The sequence below is a fragment of the Chiloscyllium punctatum genome, chromosome 22 (genome assembly GCF_047496795.1).
Source record: "Chiloscyllium punctatum isolate Juve2018m chromosome 22, sChiPun1.3, whole genome shotgun sequence".
Classification (NCBI taxonomy): Eukaryota; Metazoa; Chordata; class Chondrichthyes; order Orectolobiformes; family Hemiscylliidae; genus Chiloscyllium; species Chiloscyllium punctatum.
Window position 1 is genome coordinate 52,609,359 of NC_092760.1, and position 26,346 is coordinate 52,635,704.

Genomic DNA, 26,346 nt, shown 5'->3' on the forward strand with positions numbered 1-26,346 from the left:
CTGATGGATCATTTTATACATTCTTTGACATGCAATTGAACATTTTGCGAGTTGCATCAGATCCTCCGGCTGTTGACTACTACAGCTGTCTGGTCTTATGTCTTAGCAAAGTTTGTTGGAGGATCTCCTGGCCCTCTATAGCGTCTCTCATACTCTCTACCCCCTATACGAAGGCCTCTAGCACAGCATCAGAGCACCTTAACACCCACTGCTACATTGTTCCCAATATTGTGTCATTTCCATAGCAAAATTACTTTCATCATCTGGTCTTTTCAAACTTAAAGACACTGAAGTATGTGTTAACTTTAACTTGTGACCCCTCCTCACAATTTTCCAACCCTTGCTCAGGTGTGCAGCACAATTAATGTTGACCCTACACTATAATTAGTTAACTGAGCAAACACCATCAGATGTGTGGGCTTCCTGTATTGGAATCAACAGATGCAGGTTAATAGTTTATCATGATTGCTCTGTATGTTTCAGAAGTCAACAAACTTTGAGATGTGACCAACACGGTTTATACGTAGAGAATACCTTTGGCAGGTACTGACTTGAGTAAAGTCTGAGAGAGCCAGGAATATCTTTCTGCTGACAATATAGATAGCACAAAGTTTTCCAAGTCTTCGTAAATTCAAGTGGAGAAAGCAAATTAACACACAAATGCATTTGCTGTTTCGTAGTAAAATCTTAATAGGCAAACTTTTATTGTAAAGAAACTGTATCTTTGAGAGGCCTTGGGTTTGAGTGAGGACTTTTCAATTGCTAGTTGAAACATTCCAAAACTAATGTGACGCTATTTAATTGAAACAATATTAAATAACACTGCATTTGATGTTTTGTAAAATACTGTATTCTGCTTTTAAAAAAGTAGTGACACACTGTTGATAAACTGAATAGAACCGTTTTTGAGTTTAGGGTCAGAAAATGAGTCACCAAATGTTTTTAAAAATTCTTAAACTGAATCTTAAGCAATACTCCAAGTGACATCACATCCTGTTCTCTCTCACTAGAGCTGCACAATTATGTTAAGCATTGTACGGGAGTTATGAAGGCTTTCTTCTGTCGTTTACTTTCTAAAAAGGACTTTGTGCTTTAACAAAATTCTGGTTAAAACACCAAAACAAGAGAAGAAAAATAACTGCAAACAGCAGTTTGTCTCGAACAGTCTGCCAGCTGAGGAAATATTTTTAGATTCATATGACTCTGGTGAATCAGTCTGTGTTTTTCCCCTGCATTGCTTCACAGATACACCTAAAGAAAATCCTTATGAAGATGTGGAACTGAAAGGCCGCTACCCTGGCAGAAAACTGCAGCTGTCATCTGAGAATTCCCTAGACTCTTTGCACAGGATGTGGTCCCCTCAGGACAGGAAGTACACTACACCTCCCCAGGTAATTCTCTTGCTTTAAGTCAGTAGAAGTTCTCATCTAGTTCAAACAGGAATACTTTTGGGTCTGTCTGTTTTCACAAGGCTAGAGGAGTAGAGGACGGAACTGGGAAAGTAGTGATCATTTACTGTCTATCTAAGTAAGCTGATTTGGAAATGTAAGCTGTTTCATAACTTGACAAAATCAAAAAATTAGTTTAAAAAATTGAAAATGAAATAAACATGTTAAGCATTAAAGAAACAATGGCTCAGGGTTAAGTGATGTTTTATGATTTTGATTATTTTTTGACTTTAAGCCAAAAAGCACTCGTTACAGGTTATGAAAGAAAACTTTAAACTCGCCTGTCAAAAGATATCTGGTAAAACAGACCCTGCTATTTTCTAAAATTAATTCAGTTTTAAGCTGGTTGAATCATGGAAAATCAAAAATATGGAAAAGTGTCTGTTTAAAAAGCGCCAATTCATCATGAAGCAGACCAATCACACTCTAGCATTCTAATTATTTTATAAATGATTTTTCCACAAAAATTTAATCTAGGGGTCAAGTCTCACTCCAAAATTTCAGTACATGAAGTACTCATCCAGTGAAGTACTGAGTATTATCTGCAGTGTTATCGTTCGGATGTGATGTAGGAAAAATATTTTAGTAAGCTTTTATCTAATTTAAGTGCAAATTTATGTGAAATTTTGTCATATACCACTCTGGGAACATGTTCATTCTGTTAAAATCACAATTTTATTCACATTGTTGTTATTATGAACCAGTTTGTGATTTTAGTTGTGTTTTGAATAGTATTATGTTTTTATAATAGTAGCAATATCATTATTCTGCTTGAATTGATATCATAAAATCTTTAGCTTGATGATATCAGTAACTGATTTCATAACCTTTCCTGAGGTTCATCCACAAATATACAATAATTCAAATTAACCATTTGAGTACTAAAAGCTTTCATATTATCGGCATGTCTGTACCAATGCCAAAAAAAATTCTCTAAATTTGTGGCAGTACAGAGCACAGTGCATGTATAAACTGCGCTATGGTTTCAGTGTGAAATTGGTTTCACCTGTGTTAAGGTTAAACTTGTATGGTTTCTCTGGTGAGAAAAGTAAATCAGTTGCACCATCAGAAAGGTATGACTTAGCACCGCATTCTACACCTAATTCTTGGAATGTGTAAAATAAAAAGTTTCAAACGTTATATTTTTCTTGACATGAATCCAGAAATGCCATTACAATCCTCTGAGAGGTTTCTTCATGTGGATAATAACAGGGGTACACATACTAGGTAGTGGTATGGTCTCCATACCCTTGCAGAGACAGTGGCCCTGTGAATACTAATATATGAGTAATATGTCAAGATTGGTCTTTTAGAGGAACTCTCGCAGCTAGACTCACCAAGTCAACCTGGATCAAATCAAGTAGAAATGTGCCAGAGATTTTTTTTTAGCAATTTCAATGGTTTCATTAGGAATAGTTGTTTGCTAGTACACAACGTGAGTATTGCTGAAACAAAGACATTTTATTGATATGTTTCATCTTATACCAATCAGGAAAATTTGTAAGAAATACCAATAAATGGGGGAAACAATATTTATACCAAATGGCTAGAGAGTGCTGAGTGGTTGACAAATGGACTTTTATTGGTAAAGACATTGCCATGGAGAATTCACTCACTAGCTGAAGACTGATAGTTAATTGCCAATCTTTATTTAAATTGTAAACAAGGTAGGTGAATTTTGATCATTCACTGCATTGCATGAGAAATGACATGTCACCTATTTTATTGAGTTGAAATAGCCATGCTTTTTCTGTCTGCAAAGGACAGGGAGTCCATAATATACATAGCTTTTCCTATGCACAAGTGAACCACCCCACCGTGAAGCTGACTACAATCCTAAATTACTTGTCAGTATAACTCTTCTCACACATTTAACTAATGGCCAATTGTGGAATCACGTTTAATGTTAGCACTGTGATTTGAATTTTGCAGACATTGACTGGTTAGGCACAGTCAGTAGCAAACAGGAACTCATTCAGTGTGTTTAGTTTTAATACCATACCCAAATTGATGGTGTTGCCATGAGTTCTCTACTGGGCCAAGCTTTTGAAAATGTCATCTTTGGGTCCGATGAGAAACTTGCTTTCGATGGAATGACCCTTTCATTCCTATCCCTCACATATTTCTGATATGTAGATAATATATTTGCTACCTTTGAAGCCATGCTGCAAGTAAGAATTTCCTTATGTCTTAATGGCCTACATGGTTAGAGAGTCACAGGGGTGAACAGCATGGGAACAGACCCTTCAATCCAAGTCATCCATGCTGACCAGATATCCTAAATTAATCTAGTCCCATTAGCCAGCATTTGGCCCATATCCCTCTAGACCCCTCCTATTCATATATCCATTCAGATGCAGGTTAAATGTTGTAATAGTACCAGCCTCCACCACGTCCTCTGGCAGCTCGTTTCACACAAGCACCAGTCTTTGCGTGAATAAGTTGCCCCTTCGGTCATTCTTAAATCTTTTCCCTCTCACCTAAAACGTATGCCATCTCATCTCCCATCCCAGGGAAAAGACCTTGTCTATTTACCTTACCCACATCCATCACAATTTTATAAAAACCTCTATCATGTCACTTCTCGGTCTCCAACGCTCCAGGGAAGATAGCCCCAGCCTATTATTCACCTCCCGATTCTCAAGTCCTCCAACTCTGGTAACATCCGCATAAATCTTTTCTGAACCCATTCAAGTTTCACAACATCCTTCCTATTTACCTAGCATGGTGATAAAACATTTGAGAACAAATCTTCCAGCTTAGCGAGCAAACTTCCAACCTGAATCACAACCTGAGCTACAAATCTTCTCAAAAATCACATTCCTTCCTATAGCAGGAGACCAAAATTGCATGCAGTATTCCAAAAGTGGTCGAACCAATGTCCTGTATAGCTGCAATATGAGCTCCCAACTTCTATACTTGATGCAGTGACCAATAAAAGCAAGCGTACCAAATACCGCCTTCACTATCCTGTCTACCTGGGACTCTACTTCCAAGGAACTATGAACCTGCACCTCAAGGTCTCTTCGTCCAGCAGCACTCCCCAGGACTTGCACTCAAATTTACCTTTGAATTATAGTTGTCAACAATGCTCCCTATCATTAATCACTATGTTGAGAAATTAGCTAGTGGGTTCTCTACTACTCCTACCACCTTCACTGGTCACTATCCATATTGGGATTTCTACCCTGATCAGATCACTTCTTGGAATATTGTGCAAAGATATGAAAAAGCTTAAGGCTGTCAGTTTTGGTCCAGAAAAGGGCCTGAATTACCTCCAAGTATCTCGATGGTTTTCAACAACAGGCAGTTAATTGTTTTATGATAACTGCTACTATGCAGGAGCTACATGAATTGTATTCATTAATAATAAGGTGTTGCTTTTGAGTCAAAAGGTTGTTCTGCCTATTGTTCAAATGAGTAATGTAATAAGTGAATTTTGGTGATGGTGCTAGATTAGTAGACATTTCCCAAAAAAAAATGAATGGATCACATTAAACAGGATATCCCTTTGGCTGTTTGTGGCAGGCAAGGAGGTAATAACCGTGCCCAAACAGCTCATGTTTGTAATAATCAAACCGCATTGTCCAACATTAGATGTGACTCTGCTATTTGACAGCATTTACTAAATAATTCTGAGTGTGCAAAAGATGATGCTGGAAACCAATTTAAAATTGTCAATTGGACTCTGTGTGGTGCACTTGCAGTTTCTGGAAACAGCGCCCTGTTCTTTTGAAGAGAGAAAGAACATGAAAATATGTTCCAATTCAACAAAAAAGGAGACAGCAGTTTTCTGGCTCATTTTTCAGGGCCTTGACCAAAGACTTGTCCAGTTTAAAATTTAAACTGAGCTTGGCAGTTAACTGTCAGAGATCATCAAACCTTGACAATGTCTCAACCAAACAGAATTCTCCTTTCAATCATTATAAATATTGTTTTCGCTTAACATTGATATTACTTGTGAATTGCCCTGATGACTGCAAAATGAAAAGGTTCAACAAAATGTTTTTTCAACAATTTGTAATTTCATCATACTTTAAGCTTAAAAAATTGGTACATAGCCATGCAACATGTTTTATATAGAAAAAAAATGCACTTCTCTACCATATGAATGTATTTTTTTTAAGAATCATTATGGCACAAGAAGCTGTCATCAAAAATGCCCCCACCCCCCCCGCTCTAAATGCAAGATATATTTGGTTCTTTCCTAGTTTTACAATAAAAACCTGCTTTTGTAGTTCTGTGGCCAAACACTTAGGGTGCATCAAAATTTGTCAAACTGAGAGCTGCATTCTGCAGAACCAAATAGTTGTCAGTTTCAATGAACCTGAAATATTTCAGACCTCAGCTGGAGCAGCCTACCCAGTGGATGTAATACTGTTCTGCAAAGTAATGGGGGAGAAACATCAGAGGCTTAAAACAATAACATTAAGGTATCATTTACAGGAGACAACAGTTTAATATAGTTAGTGCACTGGAACATTCTGGGAATTGAGGAATTTTGGATATTTATCTTTTGATTCAGATGTGATTGTCATTATGTGTGCTATGATATTTCTGGAAATCGTGTGCATAAAAGATAGGTTTATTCCCAAAAAGCCACAAATGCGATACCACCCTGTGGTGATTGTGTGGAGTAACACACAAAATTTGTGAAGTTTTTTTGTTTATCAAAATTCCCTCTAGTTTGCTTTCCAGTGAAATCACACAAAGTTTATTACATCTCTGTGTAAATTCAGGTTATGCTAACAAGCGTACCAAACATAGAATCATACTAACTATCTTCAAAAGTTCAGTGTTGCATCAATCCTGTCTAAAATGTAAAGACGTGGACTGTACAAGGCCCAACTCAATTTTTAAGTGCATCTCAAAATTGGTGTTGATGTAGTCCTGCATGAAACAAGAAGGACCTTATCAAAATATTAAATGTGGATCCTATGCAAGTGGTAGGAATAATCACTAATTTGCAGATTCAATGATAAAACAGTGTTTGCCCTTTGATACCAAGCTGAGAATTACCCACCCTTAAAATGAGTATCAGATGTAATCAGAAAAAGGCACACTAGCTTTTGCTGATTCTTTTTTGAGAGATCAAGAGGGGCATGAGTGGAAAAAAATTGATGGGTTCGAGAACATGTGGGTGATCCACTTGCCTGTTTATAGCACATGTTGAAAATTACCCTGGTGAATATATTGATGTCGAGTTTTTATGTGGGATGCAATTGGTGATCCATGCACAATTTGCACATGATGTTGTGCTAGTTGCCCAAACGTTTTTAAAATCAAACTTCCACTCAAATGCACTCCTATATTGCAAAACACAAAACTTGCCATGACCTCACACATTTGCCCACCTTAGAATACTTTTAAAAGACAATTTTTGATATGCTTAAAACTGATCATTTGGTACCATAAATTAGTACAATTGAAAATGTGCTTACAATAAAAAAAAACTTTTATAGAAGCATTTAGTCTTTGTCATAAGACCAAAATCATATGAGCTGCACAGCTCGTAAATAGATATTTATTGCAATTACTCTTTATAAGTTTATCTAATTTAAAACTATTATGGTAGTTTGTAAAGTTGCTGCTATTGTAGTGTGTTTGTTTCATTATTAGCCAACACATAGAGTTTAAGAGCAGGGAGGTGATGCTGGAACAGTATAAAATGTTGGTTAGGCTACAGCTACAATATTGTGTCCACTTCTGGAATCCACATTATAGGAAGGATGTGACTGTATTGGAGAGTGTGTAGAGGAAACTTATCAAGATGTTGCCTCTACTGGAGAGTTTTAGTTATGAAGTAATTTTGGATAGACTTGGGTTGTTTTCCTTGGAGCAGAAGAGACTGTGAGGGGGACATAGTTGAGACATATAAAATTATGAGGGGCGTAAAAACCTTTCCCCTTGGTGGAAGGATCGATGACATAAATTTAAGGTAATGGGCAGGAAGTTTAGAGGTGGCCAAAGAGTGGTGGGAATTTGGCACTCACTGCCTGTAAGGGTGGTAGCAACAGAAACTCTCTTAACATTTAAGAAGCACTTAGATGAGCACATGCAATGCCAAGGCAGACATGGCTATGGGCTAATTGTTGGGAAATGGGATTAGAATAGTTAACTGCTTGTTTTAAACTAGTGTAGACTTGGTAGTTCAAAGGGCCTTTTTCTGAGCTGTAGATCTATATGGGTCTATAATTATAATACTGTTGTCCTTTGTAAAAGCTCAGTTTGCTCTATTTTGCTCGCAGAATTAATGTCTTGCCCAGTAAATAAATTTATTTCTGTATTAACATTTTACATAGTAAGCTTGGGAGAAACACTGTCTCTTTTTTATAAATGGGGCAGTTTTTCCATTTCTGAGGGAGACAATGTCAAATAAAGAATCTTGTGAGCCACTGCTTTTGACTTAATCCGTGAGGAGTTACTTCTTAACCTTGCTTGTGGACAATCTATTTCCTTTTTCAATCAATGCTGAATGGAAAATGGAAAAAAAAGAGTACTACAAAAGGCAAAAAAGAAAAACAGAACTATAAATCATTGGAAGAAATTTTATAGTAGACCAACATTACATTCACTGCTGCCGGAACTCAATTCTCAGTGCACACATTCCTAAGCAAAGCCCTGTGCATGCTTCACATTTGCCAAGTAAATTGGATACACATCAAATGGATGCAGTATTATAACTAAGAATGTGGACAATGATCGGTGAGATATGGGACCCACCAGTAGGTTTCTGGAACTGGCATGCACATCTGGAACCCCATGTTGCAGTGACATATGGGCAATAAGTTGATGAACATTTCCTATTGATAAAGATGAGAGGTCAATGATAAAATTTGTTTTGGCAGACTCAGTATTTGTTTTATACAGCAACTAAATAAGCTGAAGGCAAACAGATGCCAGGGAGGTCACAAAATCTTATTCCACTCCGTGTAGGCACTGACACTATTCTTACTAGTTTTTTTAAAAATGAGCTAATGATCAAAATAACTCAAAACAGATTGAGCAGAAAGAAATCATCTGCAGATTTACACTAATGAGAGCAGATGTTAAGTGCCCTATTTATAACTCAAGATTCTAAATGCTATGCTCAGACTCATTTTTCACTACTTTCATTTCTTTTCTCCACTACTTCACTATGGCTATTTAGTGTTTATATTCAAACCAATTCGAATGTTCTGAGATTAGTTTGGAACAAACACTCACTCTCAAATCTGGAATTAATTAGCCTAGAGCATACACAATTGCATTGGTATTGTCCATGCAAACTTTGGTTCGATGATTGAAGCAGAAAGTTCTGTTTCAATGTCATCTGTTTCAAAAGCTAAAGGTTATGAAAAAATATGCTGATGTTATATATTCTATTCTTTCTTAATCTGGTCAACGTATTGTCTTCCAAAGCTGCCTCCAAAACCCAGCAGTCTGTCATTGCGTCTGAGTGGTACCATAGACAGAAAGACCCTTAGACTACCACGCCTATCCAAAAGGCACAGCCATGATGATGTACTGCTTCTGTCCCACCTCAGTATGCCCTCACCCCCCACCAGCCTCAATGATGACAGCATGAGCACAACCAGTGAGCTGTTGTCTACCCGTCGGTCCAGGAGGATCCCTAAGGTAAGGAATATTTGAAATGAATTGTCTTTTAAATTATGAAATTAGAAAAAGGTTATGTTATTAGAAGATGTACATGAATGTCAAAAAATGTAAAATTAACAATGACATCTGATTGCCACCAGATACGTCTGGGCAATTATCATCTTCCAGAAAGGAACTTTGTTTTAAAAGATGTTATTGAGAATCTGTGATTCACTAGATAGTCACTAGGAATTAAATATGAAGTATTTTTCATTGTTGAAATTACGAATAGGCATGTTCCAAAGATTTTTGGCAGCTTTGTGGATTGGTAAAGTGAGTATTACTGCATTATTTTGGTTGTTGAACTAAAGGAAGGATCATTGTGGTCAGTGCTTTCACTCAATAATGCATTTGAGCTAGTTGTCTCTTTGCTGCAGGAATTGGAGTATTGGAAATTGAGGGAGAGCAACTATGACCTCCATCTGAACTCCTAGTTTCTTAAGGATAAGTGACAGAATAGTATTACAAGTGTTCATTAGAGTTAGCAACATATCAGTGTTCTGCTTTGAGTATTTTGATTACATTTTTTTCGGAGAATGATTTAGGAATATGTTTTGTGTAAGGGCAGTGTTTGAAATCTAAAGCTAATTTGCATAGGTTCAGGATTTAATGATTATATTGCTGAATCAGCAACAACTAGCGACATTACAACAATAGGTGATGTGAAGATATGATGTGAATGCCCCAATCTGGTAGAATTATGCTGTAATTTGCTGGTGTGGGCCGAGGTGCAAAATTTCAGTCATCTTCTGTATCCAAGGTGTTTTTAAGGAAGCAGGAGGATGGGGTGATGACAGCTAGCTGCCCGCTATTAGCATGTAGCATATTCACATAATTAAAAGACCTATTATGATCTGGCCAATGATCAGATGCTGCAGGGAAGATTCCCATTGGCCAGTGAGCCCCTGTGAAAACTGGAGCTTGGCAGATGCCGAGAGGTGGCAGATAGGTGAGCAGTATCAATTTGATGCTCCCGCCCCCTGCAGGCTTCAAACCTAAATGGCAGGATTTCTTGTTGCATTATTTTCCATACAAAATTGTGTCCATTCTCTATTGCCTTATCTTTCTTCAGCTTGTAATAAAGTTGTTAAGAGATGGCCACCAGAACAGGGGCCATCTTGAGTTGCTTTCACTCTTTGTCTGCAAAAGACGGTAAGACATTGAAACTGTAGGCTGTTCAGTCCCTTGAGCTTGCTTTACCATTCAATAGGATCATGGCTGATCTAATGTTCATCATGTCTCATTCCTGCTCTTTCCCCATGATCAAGAATCTATCATCTCTCTCTGCCTTACATGCACAGGACTCTGACCCCAGGTCCCCACTGCATGGAGTTGCAAAGACTCCTTATACTCAAGAGAAGAAATTCCTCCTCAACCTTAAATTGGCACCACTTTATCCTGAGGCCCTAGATTCTCCTATGAGGGGAATACCATCTCAGCATTTACCCTGTGAGGAATCCACCATGTTTTGTTGAGATCGCCTCTCATTCATCTAAATTCCATTGAGTAGAGACCCAATCCGTTTAGCCTTTGCTCATAAGACAATCTCTTTACTGGGATCATCCTAGTGAACCTTATCTGAACTGCCTCCAATGAAATAATGTCTTTTTGTAAATAAGGTGATCAAAATTGCTCACAATACCCCAAATGTCGTCTCACCAGCACCTTTGTACAGTTTCAGTAAGACTTCCCTACTCTGTATTCCAATCCCTGGAAATAAGGGCTAACATTCCATTAGTCTTCCAGACTAATGGTGTGTTAGTTTTCTGTGTTTAATGCAAATAATCCCCTAACACCTTTTGTGTTGCAACTTTCTGTAATTTTTCTCCATTTATATATTTCTGTGTTTTTGTTCTCCCTTCCAAAATAAATCACTTCACATTTTCCCACACTTACTCTATTTGCCAATTTTTTTGCACACCTACTTAACCTATCAGTATCCCTTTGTAAATTGTTTGTGTTTCTCTTGCAACCTGCTTTTCCAACTATTTTTGTGTCATCTGCAAATTTGACTGCAGTACGTTCATTTCCTTGCTGTAAAGTGTTTATATATATATTGTAAAAGGTTGTGGCCCCAGCGCTGATCCCTGTGGAACCTTATTAGTCACAGGTCACCAATCTGAAAAAGAATCCTTTATCCCAATTTACTGTTTCCTGCCCAATGGCCAAAGCTGTCCATGTATTGAAGCCTGTCACTGTCCTTAATTAAATGACGAGCAGAGTAACACCTCTGCAATGTGGGCGGTGGTTGGGATACTACTTGTTTGCGTCAAAAAATGTACTGGAAAGGCATATCGATTAACTAAAGAGCAGAGCGCGAGAGCAATATTTGAATGGAACGTAACATAACCTGGAGGAACAACACCTTGTCCTTCAATTAAGCACTCTATAGCCTTCCAAGATCCACCAATTTCAGACTCAACTCATTTTGATTCCTTTCTCTTTGTAGATTCCAATTTCACTCTTTGTTGCTTTCAGATGGCAGCCATTCATCCTTCTGCAACTCTCACCTCCTGGACATGTATTTCTTTTATAGAGTTAATTGGTCATACAGCATGGAAACAGGTCATTTGGCCCAACTGGTCCATGTCAACCAGATGTACGTCTCTTATTACCACTCTCTTTGACTCTGCACAACCAACTCTTGTATAATTTAATTAATCACTTGTCTTTCATCCTTTCAGAGATTTCATTCTTCTTTTGCTACCTTTCTCTACACTTCTACCCCACCCAGCTCCTGCTCCTCGCTCCTAGCTTCACTGCTTAAAGCTTTTCCCAGTTCTGCTGATAGGTAATCAGCCAGAAGTGTTAACTTTCTTTTCCCTCCAAAGATGCTGCCTGCTGTGCTGAATATTTGCAGTGTTTGGCGTTTTGTTCCAGTTTCCAGCAGCCTCAGTATTTTGATGTTGCAGTTGGCTGATGTTTGAAAAGAAAGATAATCAATTACATAGCCTGGAGCTACTGGGTGGAAAGAATTTTTAAATCTCAAAGAGGAATGCGCTCCTCCACCTCCTTTACACGCATTGTCTGGATGCTGTACTTTCCCAGTAGCCGTTCCAAGAGCTTGAAAAGCACAGTATAAGATTCCTTTGTGAATCAAGAAAACCAAGTATATACATGAGACTGGTCCAATTCACCAGGAAAGGAGGTAGTCTGACTCTACCAAAGTTACTGAGCAACCAAATTCCAGAGAATCATTGCCGAGCATAAGTTTGCAAAACACAGTTAAGTGTTCTCCTGTCAACTCCATGACAAACTACCTGAAAGTATCTGATTACTCTGGTAATCAAGAGCGAGATCAGTGCAATGTTGGAAGTGCTTGAGAGCTTGCCACACATCAATGGCTGCCCAGAACATCTCCATAGCATTGATTTCAAAGCAATGCATGATTAGTTTTGGTATCAAACCAAGTCCTGAGAAACCATGTCAACTTTTCCATAAACAAATCTATATCCTTTTGCTCCTCTAATAAAAATAAAATGCTATGTTAACCAGTTTGCTAAACCAAAGCTTTTTACTGTTGAGGCAATGATTGTTTAATATATGGACCTATGTGCCTTGCCCTATATTTCTGATAGTGATAGGAAATGGGGCTGAAAGGTGCAAACATCTTCTGTATTCAAGCCCCTACAGAGATGTCTCAAGCTACAAGAATCTCTGAACTCTTATGTTATACTTTAAATATTCGCCAAAAATTCTTACTAAATCAAAGGATGGTCAATGCACAGATTTGGGGTGAACTTCTAATTGACCCAACATGGGCATGATATTAATGATTCATCTATGAGATATGCTGAAGGACTGAACCAGTTACCCATGAGCCATGCATGAATTCAACTGATCCAGTTCGCTGGCTCACTAGTGCAGTGCAGTGGAGAGTGGAGATGCATCTGGACAGTTCGGCCAGCAGAACCTGTTGGGAGAGGAGTGGTTAGATGGTGTTCGGAGGAAGTATGGGAGTGCAGTGGCAGATTGAACTGCAATCTCCTGTTGGCCTGACAAAGTCTTTTCTAAAGAAGCCGAAAGCAGGGTTTTGTTCTGAGCATCCTCCAGTGATTCTTTAAATGACTATTTTTCATGCCACGAAATATCTTCAGAAACTGGGACAAGGAAGAACTCTGCAAGCTTTGTTCATTTCTCCGTCAAGTTCACGAACTGGCCCCAATTTGCATATCATCCTTCCCTCCCCCATGTTTGGGATGGGAGTACTGGCTGCTATTTTAAAGCCTTGCTTGCAAGTTGTATTAGGTGAGTGAATAGTCTTTGAGTCTTCAAGCCTTTTCTGCCATTCAGTTAGATCATATCTGCCCTGTACAGGTAGTTCTTCAATAATGCAATGGTTGCATTCTTGTGCAACTCTGTGTTATAGAAAAATAACGCTTTTGAAGCAGCACTTTAAAATGTTGGTGTTGTCATCACATTATAGCCAAAACATGTTTTAAAAGTTCACACATTAGAAACAATGCTCCCAATTCGTTAATTGCATTATAGAAAATTCATATTAACGAAACGTGCGTTATGGCAGAACGACCTGTACATTAACTCTTTTGCTTCTACTGGTTCTTGTGGTGTGAGTATTGCTGGCAAGGTTGTAGTTATCCTTGAGAAGATCCTGGTGAAACTGTGTTCTGTCTTGACTAAGTAGTGCTGGAAGGAGAGAATGTTGAAAGCGGTAGATGTAGTGCTGATCAAATGGATTGTTTTGTCCTGGATCGTGTCAAGCTTTTTGAATGTTGTTGGAGCTTCATTCATCGTGGCAAATGGGGAGTGTCTCATCACACTGCTGACTTGTGCTTTGTAGATGGTGGATAGGCATTGGGGGAGTCAGGAGACAAGTTACTTGCTGCAGAATCTGTAGTCTCTGACCTTCTCTTACAGCCATTATATGTGTACAACTTATCCATTTATGTTTCTGGTCAATGTTAGCCTCCAGGATGTTGATGCTAGGAGATTCTACAATAGTAGTGCTATTGAACATCAAGTGATATGGCTAGAGTTACTCATTTTGGCAGTGGTCATTGCCTGGTATATATTTGGCACAAACATTCACAATATTTGTTGGTCTGAGCTTTAATGATAAGCCTCAAGTCATGCTGTACATGGGTATGGACTGAGGAGCTGTGAATGGTATTGAACATTGTGCAGTCATCAGCAAGCACCCCACTTTGACCTTATGATAGAGAGAAAGTCTTTGATGAAGTGGCTGAAGATGAAAAGGGCTTAGAACACTCACTGAGCAACTCCTGCTGTGACATCTTACGGCTCAGTTAATTTGTCTTCAACAACCATGGTCATCATCTTTTCTGGCTGATTATGACTCAGTCAGTGACGAGAGTTTCCTGATTCCCATTGTCTTACATTTTACTGCGACGACCTGATTTTCTAATTGGTCAAATGCTACCTGGAGGTTGACACCTCATTTTTAAGATTTGCCTGGTTCTGCTGATACCTGGCTGGCGGCCTGCATTCCTAGTTGAAACAAAGGTGATCCCCTGGCATGATGCAGTTATAAAGTCATAGAGGTGTACAGCACGGAAACAGACCCTTTGGTCCAACTCGTCCATGCTGACCAGATATCTCAATCTAATTTAGTCCTACCTGTCAGCACCTGGTCCATATCCCTCCAAACCCCTCCTATTCATATACACATCCAGATGCCTTTTAAAAGTTGCAATTGTACCAGCCTCCACCACTTCCTCTGACAGCTCATTCCACACACGTACCACCCTCTGCATTAAGAAGTTGCCCCTGAGGTCTCTTTTTTTTTATATCTTTCCCCTCTCAACCTAAACCTATGCCCTCTAATTCTGGACTTCCCTACCCCAGGGGAAAGACTTTGTCTATTTATCCTATCCATGCCCCTCATGATTTTATAAACCTCATTAATGTCACCCCTCAGCCTCCGACGCTCCAGGGAAAAACTGGGACAACACTACTATTATAGACAAGCCAAACAGAACAGCCAGGGAATTCCTAGAGGCATGGCACTCATCCACAGATTCAATCAATAACCACATCGATCTGGACCCAATATACCGACCACTACGATGGACAACTGGAACTGACAACCGGAAGCGACAGATACAAATCACTATAAATGCCGTAGGAAAGATCACAGAAGTGCTTCACAGGAGGCTCCCAAGCACTGAGGATGTCACCTAGACAGGGGTCGAAACATCTGCAACACAAATTCCCAGCTCAGCGAACAGAATCACAACAATAAGCACCCGAGCTACAAATCTTCTCTCAAACTTTGTCCATCTGCCACTTCTCAGCCCATTGGCCCATCAGATTAAGATCCCGCTGTAATTTGAGGTAACCTTCGCTGTCCAGTACACCTCCAATTTTAGTCCCATTTGCCAGCACTTGGCCCATATCCCTCAAACCCTTCCTTTTCATAAACCCATCCAGTTGCCTTTTAAATGTTGTAATTGTACCAACCTCTGTCACTTCTTTGGCAGCTCATTCCATACATGCACCACCCTCTGCGTGAAAACGTTGCCCGTTAAGTCCCTTTTAAATCTTTCCCTGTCATCTTAAACCTACGCCGTTTAGTTCTGGACTCCCCCACCCCAGGGAAAAGACTTTATCCATGCACCTAATGATTTTATAAACCTCTATAAGGTCATCTCTCACCTTCCGAAGCTACAGGGAAAACAGCCCCAGCCTATTCAGCCTCTCCCTGTAGCTCAAACCCTCCAACCCTGGTTGAGAGGTCTTACCAGCTATGAGGTTGTAGATTGTTGAATACAATTCTTCCATTCTGGATGCCCCTGTTTTGAATTGCCAAATGTGAACTGAATCTAGGTAAAAACAAGGACTGCAGATGTTGGAAACCAGAGTCTAGATTAGAGTGGTGCTGGAAAAGCACAGCAGGTCAGGCAGCATCCGAGGAGCAGGAAAACTGATGTTTCGGACAAAAGCCTTCATCAGGAATAGAGGCAGGGTGCCTGCAGAGTGGAGAGATAAATGAGAGGGAGGTGGGGCTGGGGAGAAAGTAGCATAGAGTACTTTAGGTGAATGGGGGTGCGTGTGGAGGTGAGAGGTCAGAGAGGAGGGTGGGGAAAGGTAGCAAAGAATACAATGGGTGAATGGGGGTGGGGATGAAGGTGATAGGTCAGAGAGGAGGGTGGAGTGGATAGGTGGAAAGGAAGATAGACAGGACAGGTCATGAGGGCGGTGCTGAGTTGGAAGGTTGGAGCTGGGGTGAGGTGGGGGAAGGGGAAATGAGGAAACTGGTGAAATCCACATTGATGCCCTGGGGTTGAAGTGTTCCGAGGCGGAAGATGAGGCGTTCTTCCTCCAGGTGTCAGGTGGTGAGGGAGCAGCAGTGAAGGACGCCCAGGACCTCCATGTCCTCGGCAGAGTGGGAGGGGGAGTTGAAATGTTGGGTCACAGGGCGGTGTGGTTGATTGGTGTGGGTGTCCCAGAGATGTTCCCTAAAGCGCTCTGCTAGGAGGCATCCAATCTCCCCAATGTAGAGGAGATCGCATCGGGAGCAACAGATACAATAAGTGATATTGGTGGATGTGCAGGTAATCAACCCCACCGCCCTGTGGCCCAACATTTCAACTCCCCCTCCCACTCTGCCGAGGACATGGAGGTCCTGGGCCTTCTCCACCACCGCTCCCTCACCACCCAATGCCTAGAGGAAGAACGCCTCATCTTCCACCTCAGAACACTTCAACCCCAGGGCATCATAGAACATAGAACAATACAGCACAGAACAGGCCCTTCGGCCCACGATGTTGTGCCGAGCATTTATCCTAGCTTCAGCACCCATCCATGTACCTATCCAATTGCTGCTTAAAGGTCACCAATGATTCTGACTCTGCCACTCCCACAGGCAGTGCATTCCATGCCCCCACCACTCTCTGGGTAAAGAACCTATCCCTGATATCCCCCCTATATCTTCCACCCTTCACCTTAAATTTATGTCCCCTTGTAAAACTCTGTTGTACCTGGGGAAAAAGTTCCTGACTGCCTACTCTATCTATTCCTCTGATCATCTGATCAACTGGGCATCAATATGGATTTCACCAGCTTCTTCATTTCCCCTTCCCCTACCTCACCCAGCTCCAACCTTCCAGCTCAGCACTGCCCTCATGACCTGTCCTACCTGCCTATCTTCCTTTCCACCTATCCACTCCACCCTCCTCCCTGACCTGTCACCTTCATCCCCACCCCTATTCACCCATTGTATTCTTTGCTACCTTTCCCCACCCTCCTCTCTGACCTCTCACCTCCACACCCACCCCCACCCCCATTCACCTAAAGTACTCTATGCTACTTTCTCCCCAGCCGCACCTCCCTCTCATTTATCTCTCCACTCTGCAGGCACCCTGCCTCTATTCCCGATGAAGGGCTTTTGTCCGAAACGTCGATTTTCCTGCTCCTCGGATGCTGCTTTTCCAGCACCGCTCTAATCTAGTGATCTGAATCTATCCCATTTAGTATAACAGAATGGCAGCTCTCTTAGCTTTGCCACAAGTCTCCAGGTTGGGGAAGGCTTTTGCTTAGTTGACATGACAGTGTTTGGCTTTGTCATTCTCAGTGGTTACATTGAAGGCAGGTAGTCTGTCAGGTTGTATTCTGACTAGACATTTCTATAGAAGCTTGGTGTAACTGAGCGGCTTGCATGACCATTTCAAAGGGCAGTTGAGAGTGACCTATATAGTGGACCTGGAGTGACATGTAGGACAGACCAGGTAATGACAGCAGACTTCTTTGCTTGAAGAATACTGATGGACCAGATGGGTATTTATGACAATCAAATAAATTCTTGCGCTCAGTACTGAGTCTAGTCCTTTATTTAACAAATCGAATTTAAGTTCCGCTAATTAGCAAATATGAATAATATACTGACACTTGACAGAAACTAACTTGAATGAACTACTTAAAATCTTTCAACATGTTCTTTAACTTGTAGCTTGTCCGGAAAATTAATGGCATCTATAGTGCAAAAAGAGGGAAGAAAAGGCTGAAGAAATTGTCGCTATCAAATTTTGAAAATGCATCCCTGCGAGGTAAGGAAATATGCAGTTGCCAGCATGGTTTGGGTACTTTATCCAAATCACCTTCCTTTTACTCCTCCAATAAAAATAAGAGGACATGAACGCCAAACATTTAAAACAGTTAAATCATCCACTACTTGGCACAGGACGATGCGCAGCCCTCTCAGTTAAGAAATCCTCAAGGGTTTTTCTGTAAGAGAACAACTTTCCCCCATTTCTCTCAGGCCATTATTTTGAGAAGTAATTGTGGTCTACTTTGCAAATACCAGTCATGAATTGTTGGAAAGCTTGAATTCTCAGTTAATTGTCCCACATTTCTCTTTTCATCCTTCTGTATTTTAGGCTGCCATTCTGTATTTCTGTATTTTCAAACCCAAATGGCAGCCCATTTGTAATGATCTCTCAACCATATAAGTAGGTATTCACCTTGGTCCAACAGAACCCATGACAGGAAAGCATTTTGAGATTGATTTTCATCTACAGTTCTAATCCCATTCGAAATTTAAAATAATTGGTAAAACGCTTCTTAAAAATCACTGTAATTACCATTTATATACTTAAATATTTTCAGTGCAAAACTGGACAGGCCACAAGGAAAAACGTTAGTGGATTAGCAAAAGAATATTGGCCTAGGGATCACATTACAGCTTAGCAGGGGAAAAAATGCATAAAAATGAAAATTAAAAGATAAGCATTTCTAATTTATTCTTCAACCAGGTGCCAATTACTCAGCAATCCAAAACTATAAACATTGTTAAATGATATTTTTATTCACAAATACTGTTTGAAGAACCAAAATCATATTTTTGCTATTGTGTGTGTTGAGAGCTGTTTAAAAAATTAAGTATTCTTGCTTTGTTCCCAGGGTGGGAATTGTGTTGATTTTCCTTAGACTGCAGAGATACCAGCTGACTTATGTTATATGTTTGAGGCCTTCTGTAACTAAATGTACGTAACATGCCATAAAGATGATAGAGCTGTCTGAGGCAAAGAATTGTTTAGTGAATGAGTGTAAACAAACAAAATAGTTGCTGGGGTCTTTAACCTTGTCCATATTGACCCAGTTGAAAGTAACAAATACCAGAGTTAAGTTAATTTTCCTCTATTATTTCTTTGATTTGCTTTAGAATTGCATTGCTTAAAGAAGAAATGTAGGTTTCTAATTACAATCTGACAAGCTTTATTTAAGTTAAATTTTCCTTACATTTGAAGCTTTTTGAACAAATGATGAGGAAGCTCAAAGAACTGCTATGCTTCAGACCTAATTCAGTGCCAACACTGTTGCATCGATGGCTGTCAGGCAGTTGTAAGCAAGAATTGCCTAGTCTCGATTTTCAAGTGTTATTCCTCACTTGATAAGTCCCACATGTCCTTTTGGACCGTTGCCCTCTATATGGATGAGATGAACAGGAATGCCAATGTCACCCTGTCACCAATCATAAAGCAAACTCTTCGAAACCAAAGAATTGGTCTGAAAATCATAAATAGTATTTTTGAAATATGGTGATGATACTATAGCTTTAAAAGGTGTATTTGTTGTGTTTTTTTTATGAAGAACAGTTGAGTCAAGTGGAGAGCAATCTGTTCAAAGCCAGTAGAGTAAACAGCCTGTGAGGCCTTGGGTTTTTTTAAAGGTTGGAACATTAGAAGCCATTTGAATGGGTGTGGTCAAGCTCTCACAGAACTAGGATTTTTAGTTTTAGCTTTCTGCAAGTGCTGGGATCTTGAAGCTCGATGTGGGAGCTCTTCTTCCTCTCTCTGCTACAGCTAAAAGCTGGGGTTCTTTTCCTGCTGCTGGAGTTGCATGTGAGACAATCTATTTTACTGAATTTGCTTTAGCCAATGGTGTGTTTGAAAATGTTACTCTATTGGAACAGCTAATTTACTTGTGTTTATAGTACGTACTCAAGTAATAGTCGACCTCATGTAAAAGTTGACACCCTATGTTTGGCCAAATAATCTGGAATTTTCTAAATATCTTGTGTAAAAGTCGACCCTAGTTCTTCACAGATAACAGATCAATGTTTATGAGTCAGTGTGCTGGTCGTGTACCGCTCCAACTTTCCAGTCTGCTGGCTGTTCCGCTCTGCTCCTGGTCTTCCAGTCCCCTGCCTGTTGCGTGCCGCTCCAGGTTTTCAGAATTACCATATTTCATTCTTTTTTCTTTATTTGTTTAGAGATCAGTTGGACGTCTGCTAATGATACAGTATAAATTTTCACAGGCATTAATTTCAGCCCCTCAATAATAGTATCCATGTAATAGTCAACCCCATAAATTTAACCTTAAAAAAAGTCAAAAAAATTCAACTATTACTAGAGTATATACAGTATATATCCCAAGTATAAATGTTGTTAAGAATTTTGATAGAGTTACGGTGAATTCAATTCTTCTTTTATTATGTTGTCTGAATTTTAAGTTTAGTGTAAAAATGGTGGGTTTTGCTTAAAGTCCAATAGTTTGACCAACCAAATTGCATTTGGAATGCAACACCTTACACTTACCTTTAAAATAACAAAAGGTTAGGGTCTAGGCTATCATCTTATCTTTTGAGGGGATTAGTCTGGTTATTAACAATGTAACCAGTACAAATTGATAAATGATCATGCAGGGTATGTAAGATCTGTAGAAATATCAGGCTGTGAAGTTATTTAATTCCCCAGACCTCTTAACTTTTTTTTTACATAAATAGGCTACTTGAGTCAGTGAGACTTGAAAAATTCTGTTCAAGCACATACAGTTGCTGTATATTAACATTTCCCAAGAGTAGTTGTTATGATGTCATTATTAATGCTGTTTGCTGATCCGTGTCCAGTGTCAGTGGACATTGCTCCACCCATTCCTCACTCTGACATCCCACAACCTCATGACTTGCATACCCTACCTTGGAGCAAACATTAGGGCCCTTGTATTTATGTGATTCCCATCCATTAATTATAAACACTTCAATGATCAATTTCAATGATTGTTTACCATTATTTTAATTTGCAATATTCTGGAATAATTTAATAAAACAAGTGGACACTGACACGCAGGGTTAGAGTGAACAGGACAGTTGTGCAGTACAATTGGCAATAATTCTCAACCTTACAATACTCTTTATGTAGGGATATATCTCAAAGTGTGTTACATTAAAGACTGCATAATAATGGTGGGTGAATCAGAGGGGAATGCTTCAATATAGAAGGGAGGTTGGAAAATGCAATGCAGAGTGGAAGAAAAGTGTTTCAGATCGCTTTTAAAGTCACGAGGGTGGAGAGATCTGATTAGGGAGGGCAGGACTGCTGTGCTAAATGAGGGACTGTGAATAATGAAATTTCTAGAGTGAGAAGCTTATTGTTAGAGTGGAGAAGGAATGCAAGGACTTGAAAATTAGACCAAAACTATAAATCCAGGATTTTCCATTGTGCCCATTTGAATGAGAATGTGAGAGAGTGAATGAAAAGTGACCCTCCTGTCTGATATTGTCCTCTTCAGCTTTTCTCCTGCAGAATATATAGGTCTATATTTACTACTTTGAGAGCTTGCGGAGCTGCTCTATGTAACATGTTATCAATCAGCAAAAGGACCACCGGCCAACTTATTCTGACCTGGTTTCTGTGGTCAAGTCAGCAGCAGAAAAATTGTAAAACTTCACAGCCTTCTTGTGAGATGGCAACTGAGGTTGGAATTGACTAAGAAATTGCACCTCTCTTGATCAATTCAAATTGCATGTCCAGAATTAAGAACTTGCCATGCAGCAATTAGGAGGCACAATCGTGGCGGTCTGTCAGATTGTAAGTAATCACTGAGCCTGACAGCATGAAGACAGCCGTCACCCCCTCATGGCATTGGTGTTTGTGTCACTTCTGCCATGTTTCCCTGCTGACATCAACTATCATTATTTTGACAAAGAATATTTTGAAACACAGAAGCTAAAATTCTTTAAAATTCTTTGGATTGTTAACCATGAGGCTGAGTAAGAGGTAAACTAACCTACTGCCTTACACGCTACTGAATTAACACAAAATTCTACTGTGAAATTTCTTTTTTTTTCAAAGAAGCTAAACTTCCAACAGCTTTTGCAGGAGCAAAGACTGTTTAGTCTATATTTTCTCAACTTTCCTGAACTAAGTTTTGTTTTACTTTGCTTTGCTGGAATCTTCACTCAGCTTCTTCATCTCTTCCACAGATGAGAACAGTGAGAGTGAGAGCGACTCGGATGACAGGTTTAAAGGTGAGAGGCCAGGCTGTCTTGAATGAAAGTGCATGCTGCTACCTTTATACCTGTGTAAACCAGAACTTTGTGTGATCTGGTGCTGCATGCAATAGTTGATAGACCTTGGAGCAAAGAACGAAATCTATAAACTGCAGGTTAATGCCTAAGATAACTAATTATGTTTAATTCCAAGACTATCTTTGTTTACTGTGAAAACACCTTGAACTGTATTGGGATTTTCTTTTGTTTTCCAGCTCATACCCAACGTTTGGTCCATATTCAGTCAGTCCTAAAGAAAGCTCCCAGTTACCGCACATTAGAACGAGAACTCATCGAGTGGCAAGAGCGGGAACTCTTTGAATATTTTGTGGTGATATCGCTGAAGAAAAAACCTTCAAAGAACACATACATCCCTGAAGTATCCTATCAGTTTCCAAAGGTGAATGCTTTAATTTAGAAAAGACAGTCCAGTGTTCAAGATAATCAATCAATGTGGAAATGTCAGTCTTTAAAATCACAGAAAATGGTAAACCAAACAAAATGGTAAACCAAATTTTTTTGCAAGTATCCTCTTAATATTTAATTTCCTATATGAACTTAATCTGCCTTCAGATAATTAGTTTTGTTTCACCCACATGAATTTTTGTATTTAATAGGAACCCTGATTGTGAAACTATGAAACCAGTAATCTTTTCTCCACATAAATGGCTATCATTGCTGATCTTGCTGCTGCTTGTCTCTGTCAAGTGTGAACCACAATTTCAGTTTGGCTCAGTGAGCGTGGCAATAAAATAGTGAAAAAGGAAAATAAGAAACAAACAATAATGAGAACAAAGTCAGCCTGTTAATACAGACAACGAATCAAAAATCAAGAAAGGATAGTGGGAAAATAACTGGTATAAGTTAAAGCTGTAAATAACAACAAGAAAAAACTGCTCATTTTCATTAATTGTCTGTATGTAGTGGTCCAACACTGTGCATTTGGCTCTGATTCTTTAGAAGGTCTGTTTCTGAGCTTGAAATTTGCAAAAATATGTAATGCTTCTTGCATTGTGATTGAAAATGTATTTGAGTGTGTAAAAAATATGACTGGGTTACTTGAAACATAAGTATCTGGATTCACTATAACAAAAGACTTAACAGTATTTCTTTTAAAAAAGTGTATGCATTGACAAATGTGCAATCTGTTTTTGCTAGATTGGAGCCTTATCGAGAAAAAGAAAGAATTGTCCATCAGTGTTAGGTTGATTAAGCAGATATTTGGCCAAAGATAACAATGAATTGATTCCCCACAAAAATGCACAGCCATGACGTTTTCAGTAGCAGATGTAGAATGGGAAAGGTCACAGCGTACACAGTAGGCAAATTGAGCTGAATCCCAGTGCTACTACTATACTCATTCCTCTGCAATTTCCAATCAAAACCTTTTAAGAAGCCTTAAAATCACTCTTCCTTTAGATAATTTGAATTCATGTTGGAATATGACATCCAATTTTGAGAATAACCGAACTCAAGTAGTATCCAACATAACTCACCACAATATGCCAGAAATATCCAAAATCGTTCATCATATAGCAAGATACCAGCCAAAAGTAGCATATTGTAACAAATAAGATCATAAAAAGTTGGAGAAGGCACATGGTATTTGGCCCCTCAAACCTGCTCCACCCTTTACTAGAAACCTGTTTGATCTGATTGTGCCTTAAGTCTACTACACTGATATACTGTAACCCTTGATTTCACTGTAGATCAAGTGTAATTTAGCCTTGTATATATTCATTGATGCAGCCTTCATCTGGAAAGACAACACAAAGGATTAGTGGCCGACTGAGCAAAGAAATTCCTCAGTGTTTCTGTTGTAAATATGAAATCCTTTTATTGTGAGACTGTGCCCTCTAATTCTAGTTTCACCACAAGAGAAAACTGCCTCTTAGCATCCACCCTGTCAAGCACCCTCAGAATCTTCTATTTCAATAAAATTACCTCTCGTGCTCCTAAACTTTCTTCAGTTCAACCAATTTGTTTAATGTATCCATATAAGAAACTCCCTTCAATCAACCCCAGTGAAGCTTCTCTGAAGTTCTTTCCAATGCAAATATATCCCTCCTTAAATAAGCTATCCAAAACTACAAACCGTATTCTTTAATTGAGTTCTTGCCAAATGCACTGTACAGTAAAATGTTTCGACTTGTATACTCCCATCACCCATGCAATAAAGGCCAATATCGTTGCAAACCCAAAATATCTGCACCCAAACCCTTATCAGCAAAAAAAAACAAAACATTGGCAACCAGGGACAAGTGATGTCCCACAGGGTTCAGTGTTGGGGCCGTAGCTGTTCACCTTGTATATTAATGATCTGGATGAAGGGACCGGGGGCATTCTGGGGAAGTTTGCTGATGATACAAAGTTAGTTGGACAGGCAGGTAGTATTGAGGATGTGGGGAGGCTGCAGATTTAGACAGTTTAGGAGAGTGGTCCAGAAAATGGCTGATAAAATTCAATGTGAACAAATGCAAGGTCTTGCACTTTGGAAAAAAGAATACAGGCATAGACTATTTTCTAAATGGTGAGAAAAATTAATAAAACTGGAGTACTAGTCCAGGATTCTCTAAAGGTTAACTTGCAAGTTGAATCATGATTAAGAAAGAGAATGTAATGTTGTCATTTATCTCGAGGATTGGAATATAAAAGCAGCGATGTGCTTCTGAGACTTTATAACACTCTAGTTAAACTCCATTTAGAATATTGTGTCCAATTTTGGGCCCCACACCTCAGGAAGGACATACTGGCACTGGAGCGTGGCCAGTGGAGATTCACACGGATGATCCCTGGAATGGTAGGCCTAACATATGATGAATGGCTGAGGATCCTGAGATGGTATTCATTAGAGTTTAGAAGGTTGAGGGAAGATCTAATAGAAACTTATACGATAATACATGGCTTGGAAAGGGTGGATGCTGGAAAGTTGTTTCTGTTAGACGGGGAGATTAGAACCCATGGGCACTGCCTTAGAATTAGAGGCGGTCAATTTAGAATGGAAATGAGGAGACATTTCTTCAGCCAGAGAGTGGTGGGCCTGGGGAATTCATTGCCCTGGAGTACAGTGGAGGCCGGGACATTAAATGTCTTCAAGGCAGAGATTGATAAATTCTTGTTCTTGCAAGGAATTAAGGGATACAGGGAGCTAAGTGGAGTCGAAATGCCCATCAGCCATGATTAAATGGTGGAGTGGACTCGATGGGCCAAATGGCCTTCCTTCCACTTCTACGTCTTATGGTCTTATTTCAGCAAATCCATCATGATAGCAAATCAACAATAATAATACAAAATAAACCAGCTAACTTGCCAGTGGTTGCAATTGCATTATATCCATGCAGTGTGCGTGCAAAACACAGTCCATCTACTTTACCCAATCTTCTCAGCTAAGGTGCTTTAACCAGAGCAGGAATCAAATTTACATTCTCTGTGTGCCAAATGCTTGTTTCAGGTGTGTACCCTAGACAAGCAAAAACATGAATAATATGATGTCTGGCACATTTCAAGCACTGTTCAAACATGAGAGCTCACGGCATGTACTTTGGATGTTTAAGGGTAGTTTGCTACCAACAAAATGGGCAGCCGCAATGTTCTGCATAAAGAATTAGGATTGTCTAACTACAATGATTGCATGGTTTATCTATACTTTGATATCTAATATGTATCATTCTTTAGTAGCTCTTTCGAAGAGTTATTCAATTTGTTAGATGTCCCTGCCCTTTCTCATTGCTCTGCATTTACTTGCTTTTGGACATTACCATTAAATTTACTTCTCCCATTCTTTCAGCCAATATATTCCAGATCATCATAATTCAGTGCCTATAAAATAGACATTCCTTGGTTCCTTTCTGGTTGTTTTTGATAGCTCTCTTTAAAAAGTGTCTTCCAGTCATTGCCCCTCCTATCAGTGAGAAAGGTTTATCCTTATTTACTTTCTGTGAACCCTTCATGAATTTCTGTATTATGTAGTTGGGGTTATGTGGATTAGTGAAATGTTTAGAATAAATAATA

General features: G+C 39.4%; 1 protein-coding gene across 12 annotated transcripts in view; it reads left to right on the plus strand.

The window, feature by feature from the left end:
• The window catches only part of dennd2b (DENN domain containing 2B), a 462,540-nt gene that overhangs the window by 337,790 nt on the left and 98,404 nt on the right, over positions 1-26,346 (plus strand). For all 12 annotated transcript variants that reach the window (XM_072592318.1, XM_072592325.1, XM_072592315.1 and 9 more), the window contains 5 exons: positions 1,246-1,391; positions 8,850-9,065; positions 18,016-18,112; positions 22,270-22,314; positions 22,551-22,735. In XM_072592318.1, the coding sequence (XP_072448419.1) occupies positions 1,246-1,391; positions 8,850-9,065; positions 18,016-18,112; positions 22,270-22,314; positions 22,551-22,735 (689 nt within the window). The remainder of the gene's footprint in view (positions 1-1,245; positions 1,392-8,849; positions 9,066-18,015; positions 18,113-22,269; positions 22,315-22,550; positions 22,736-26,346) is intronic.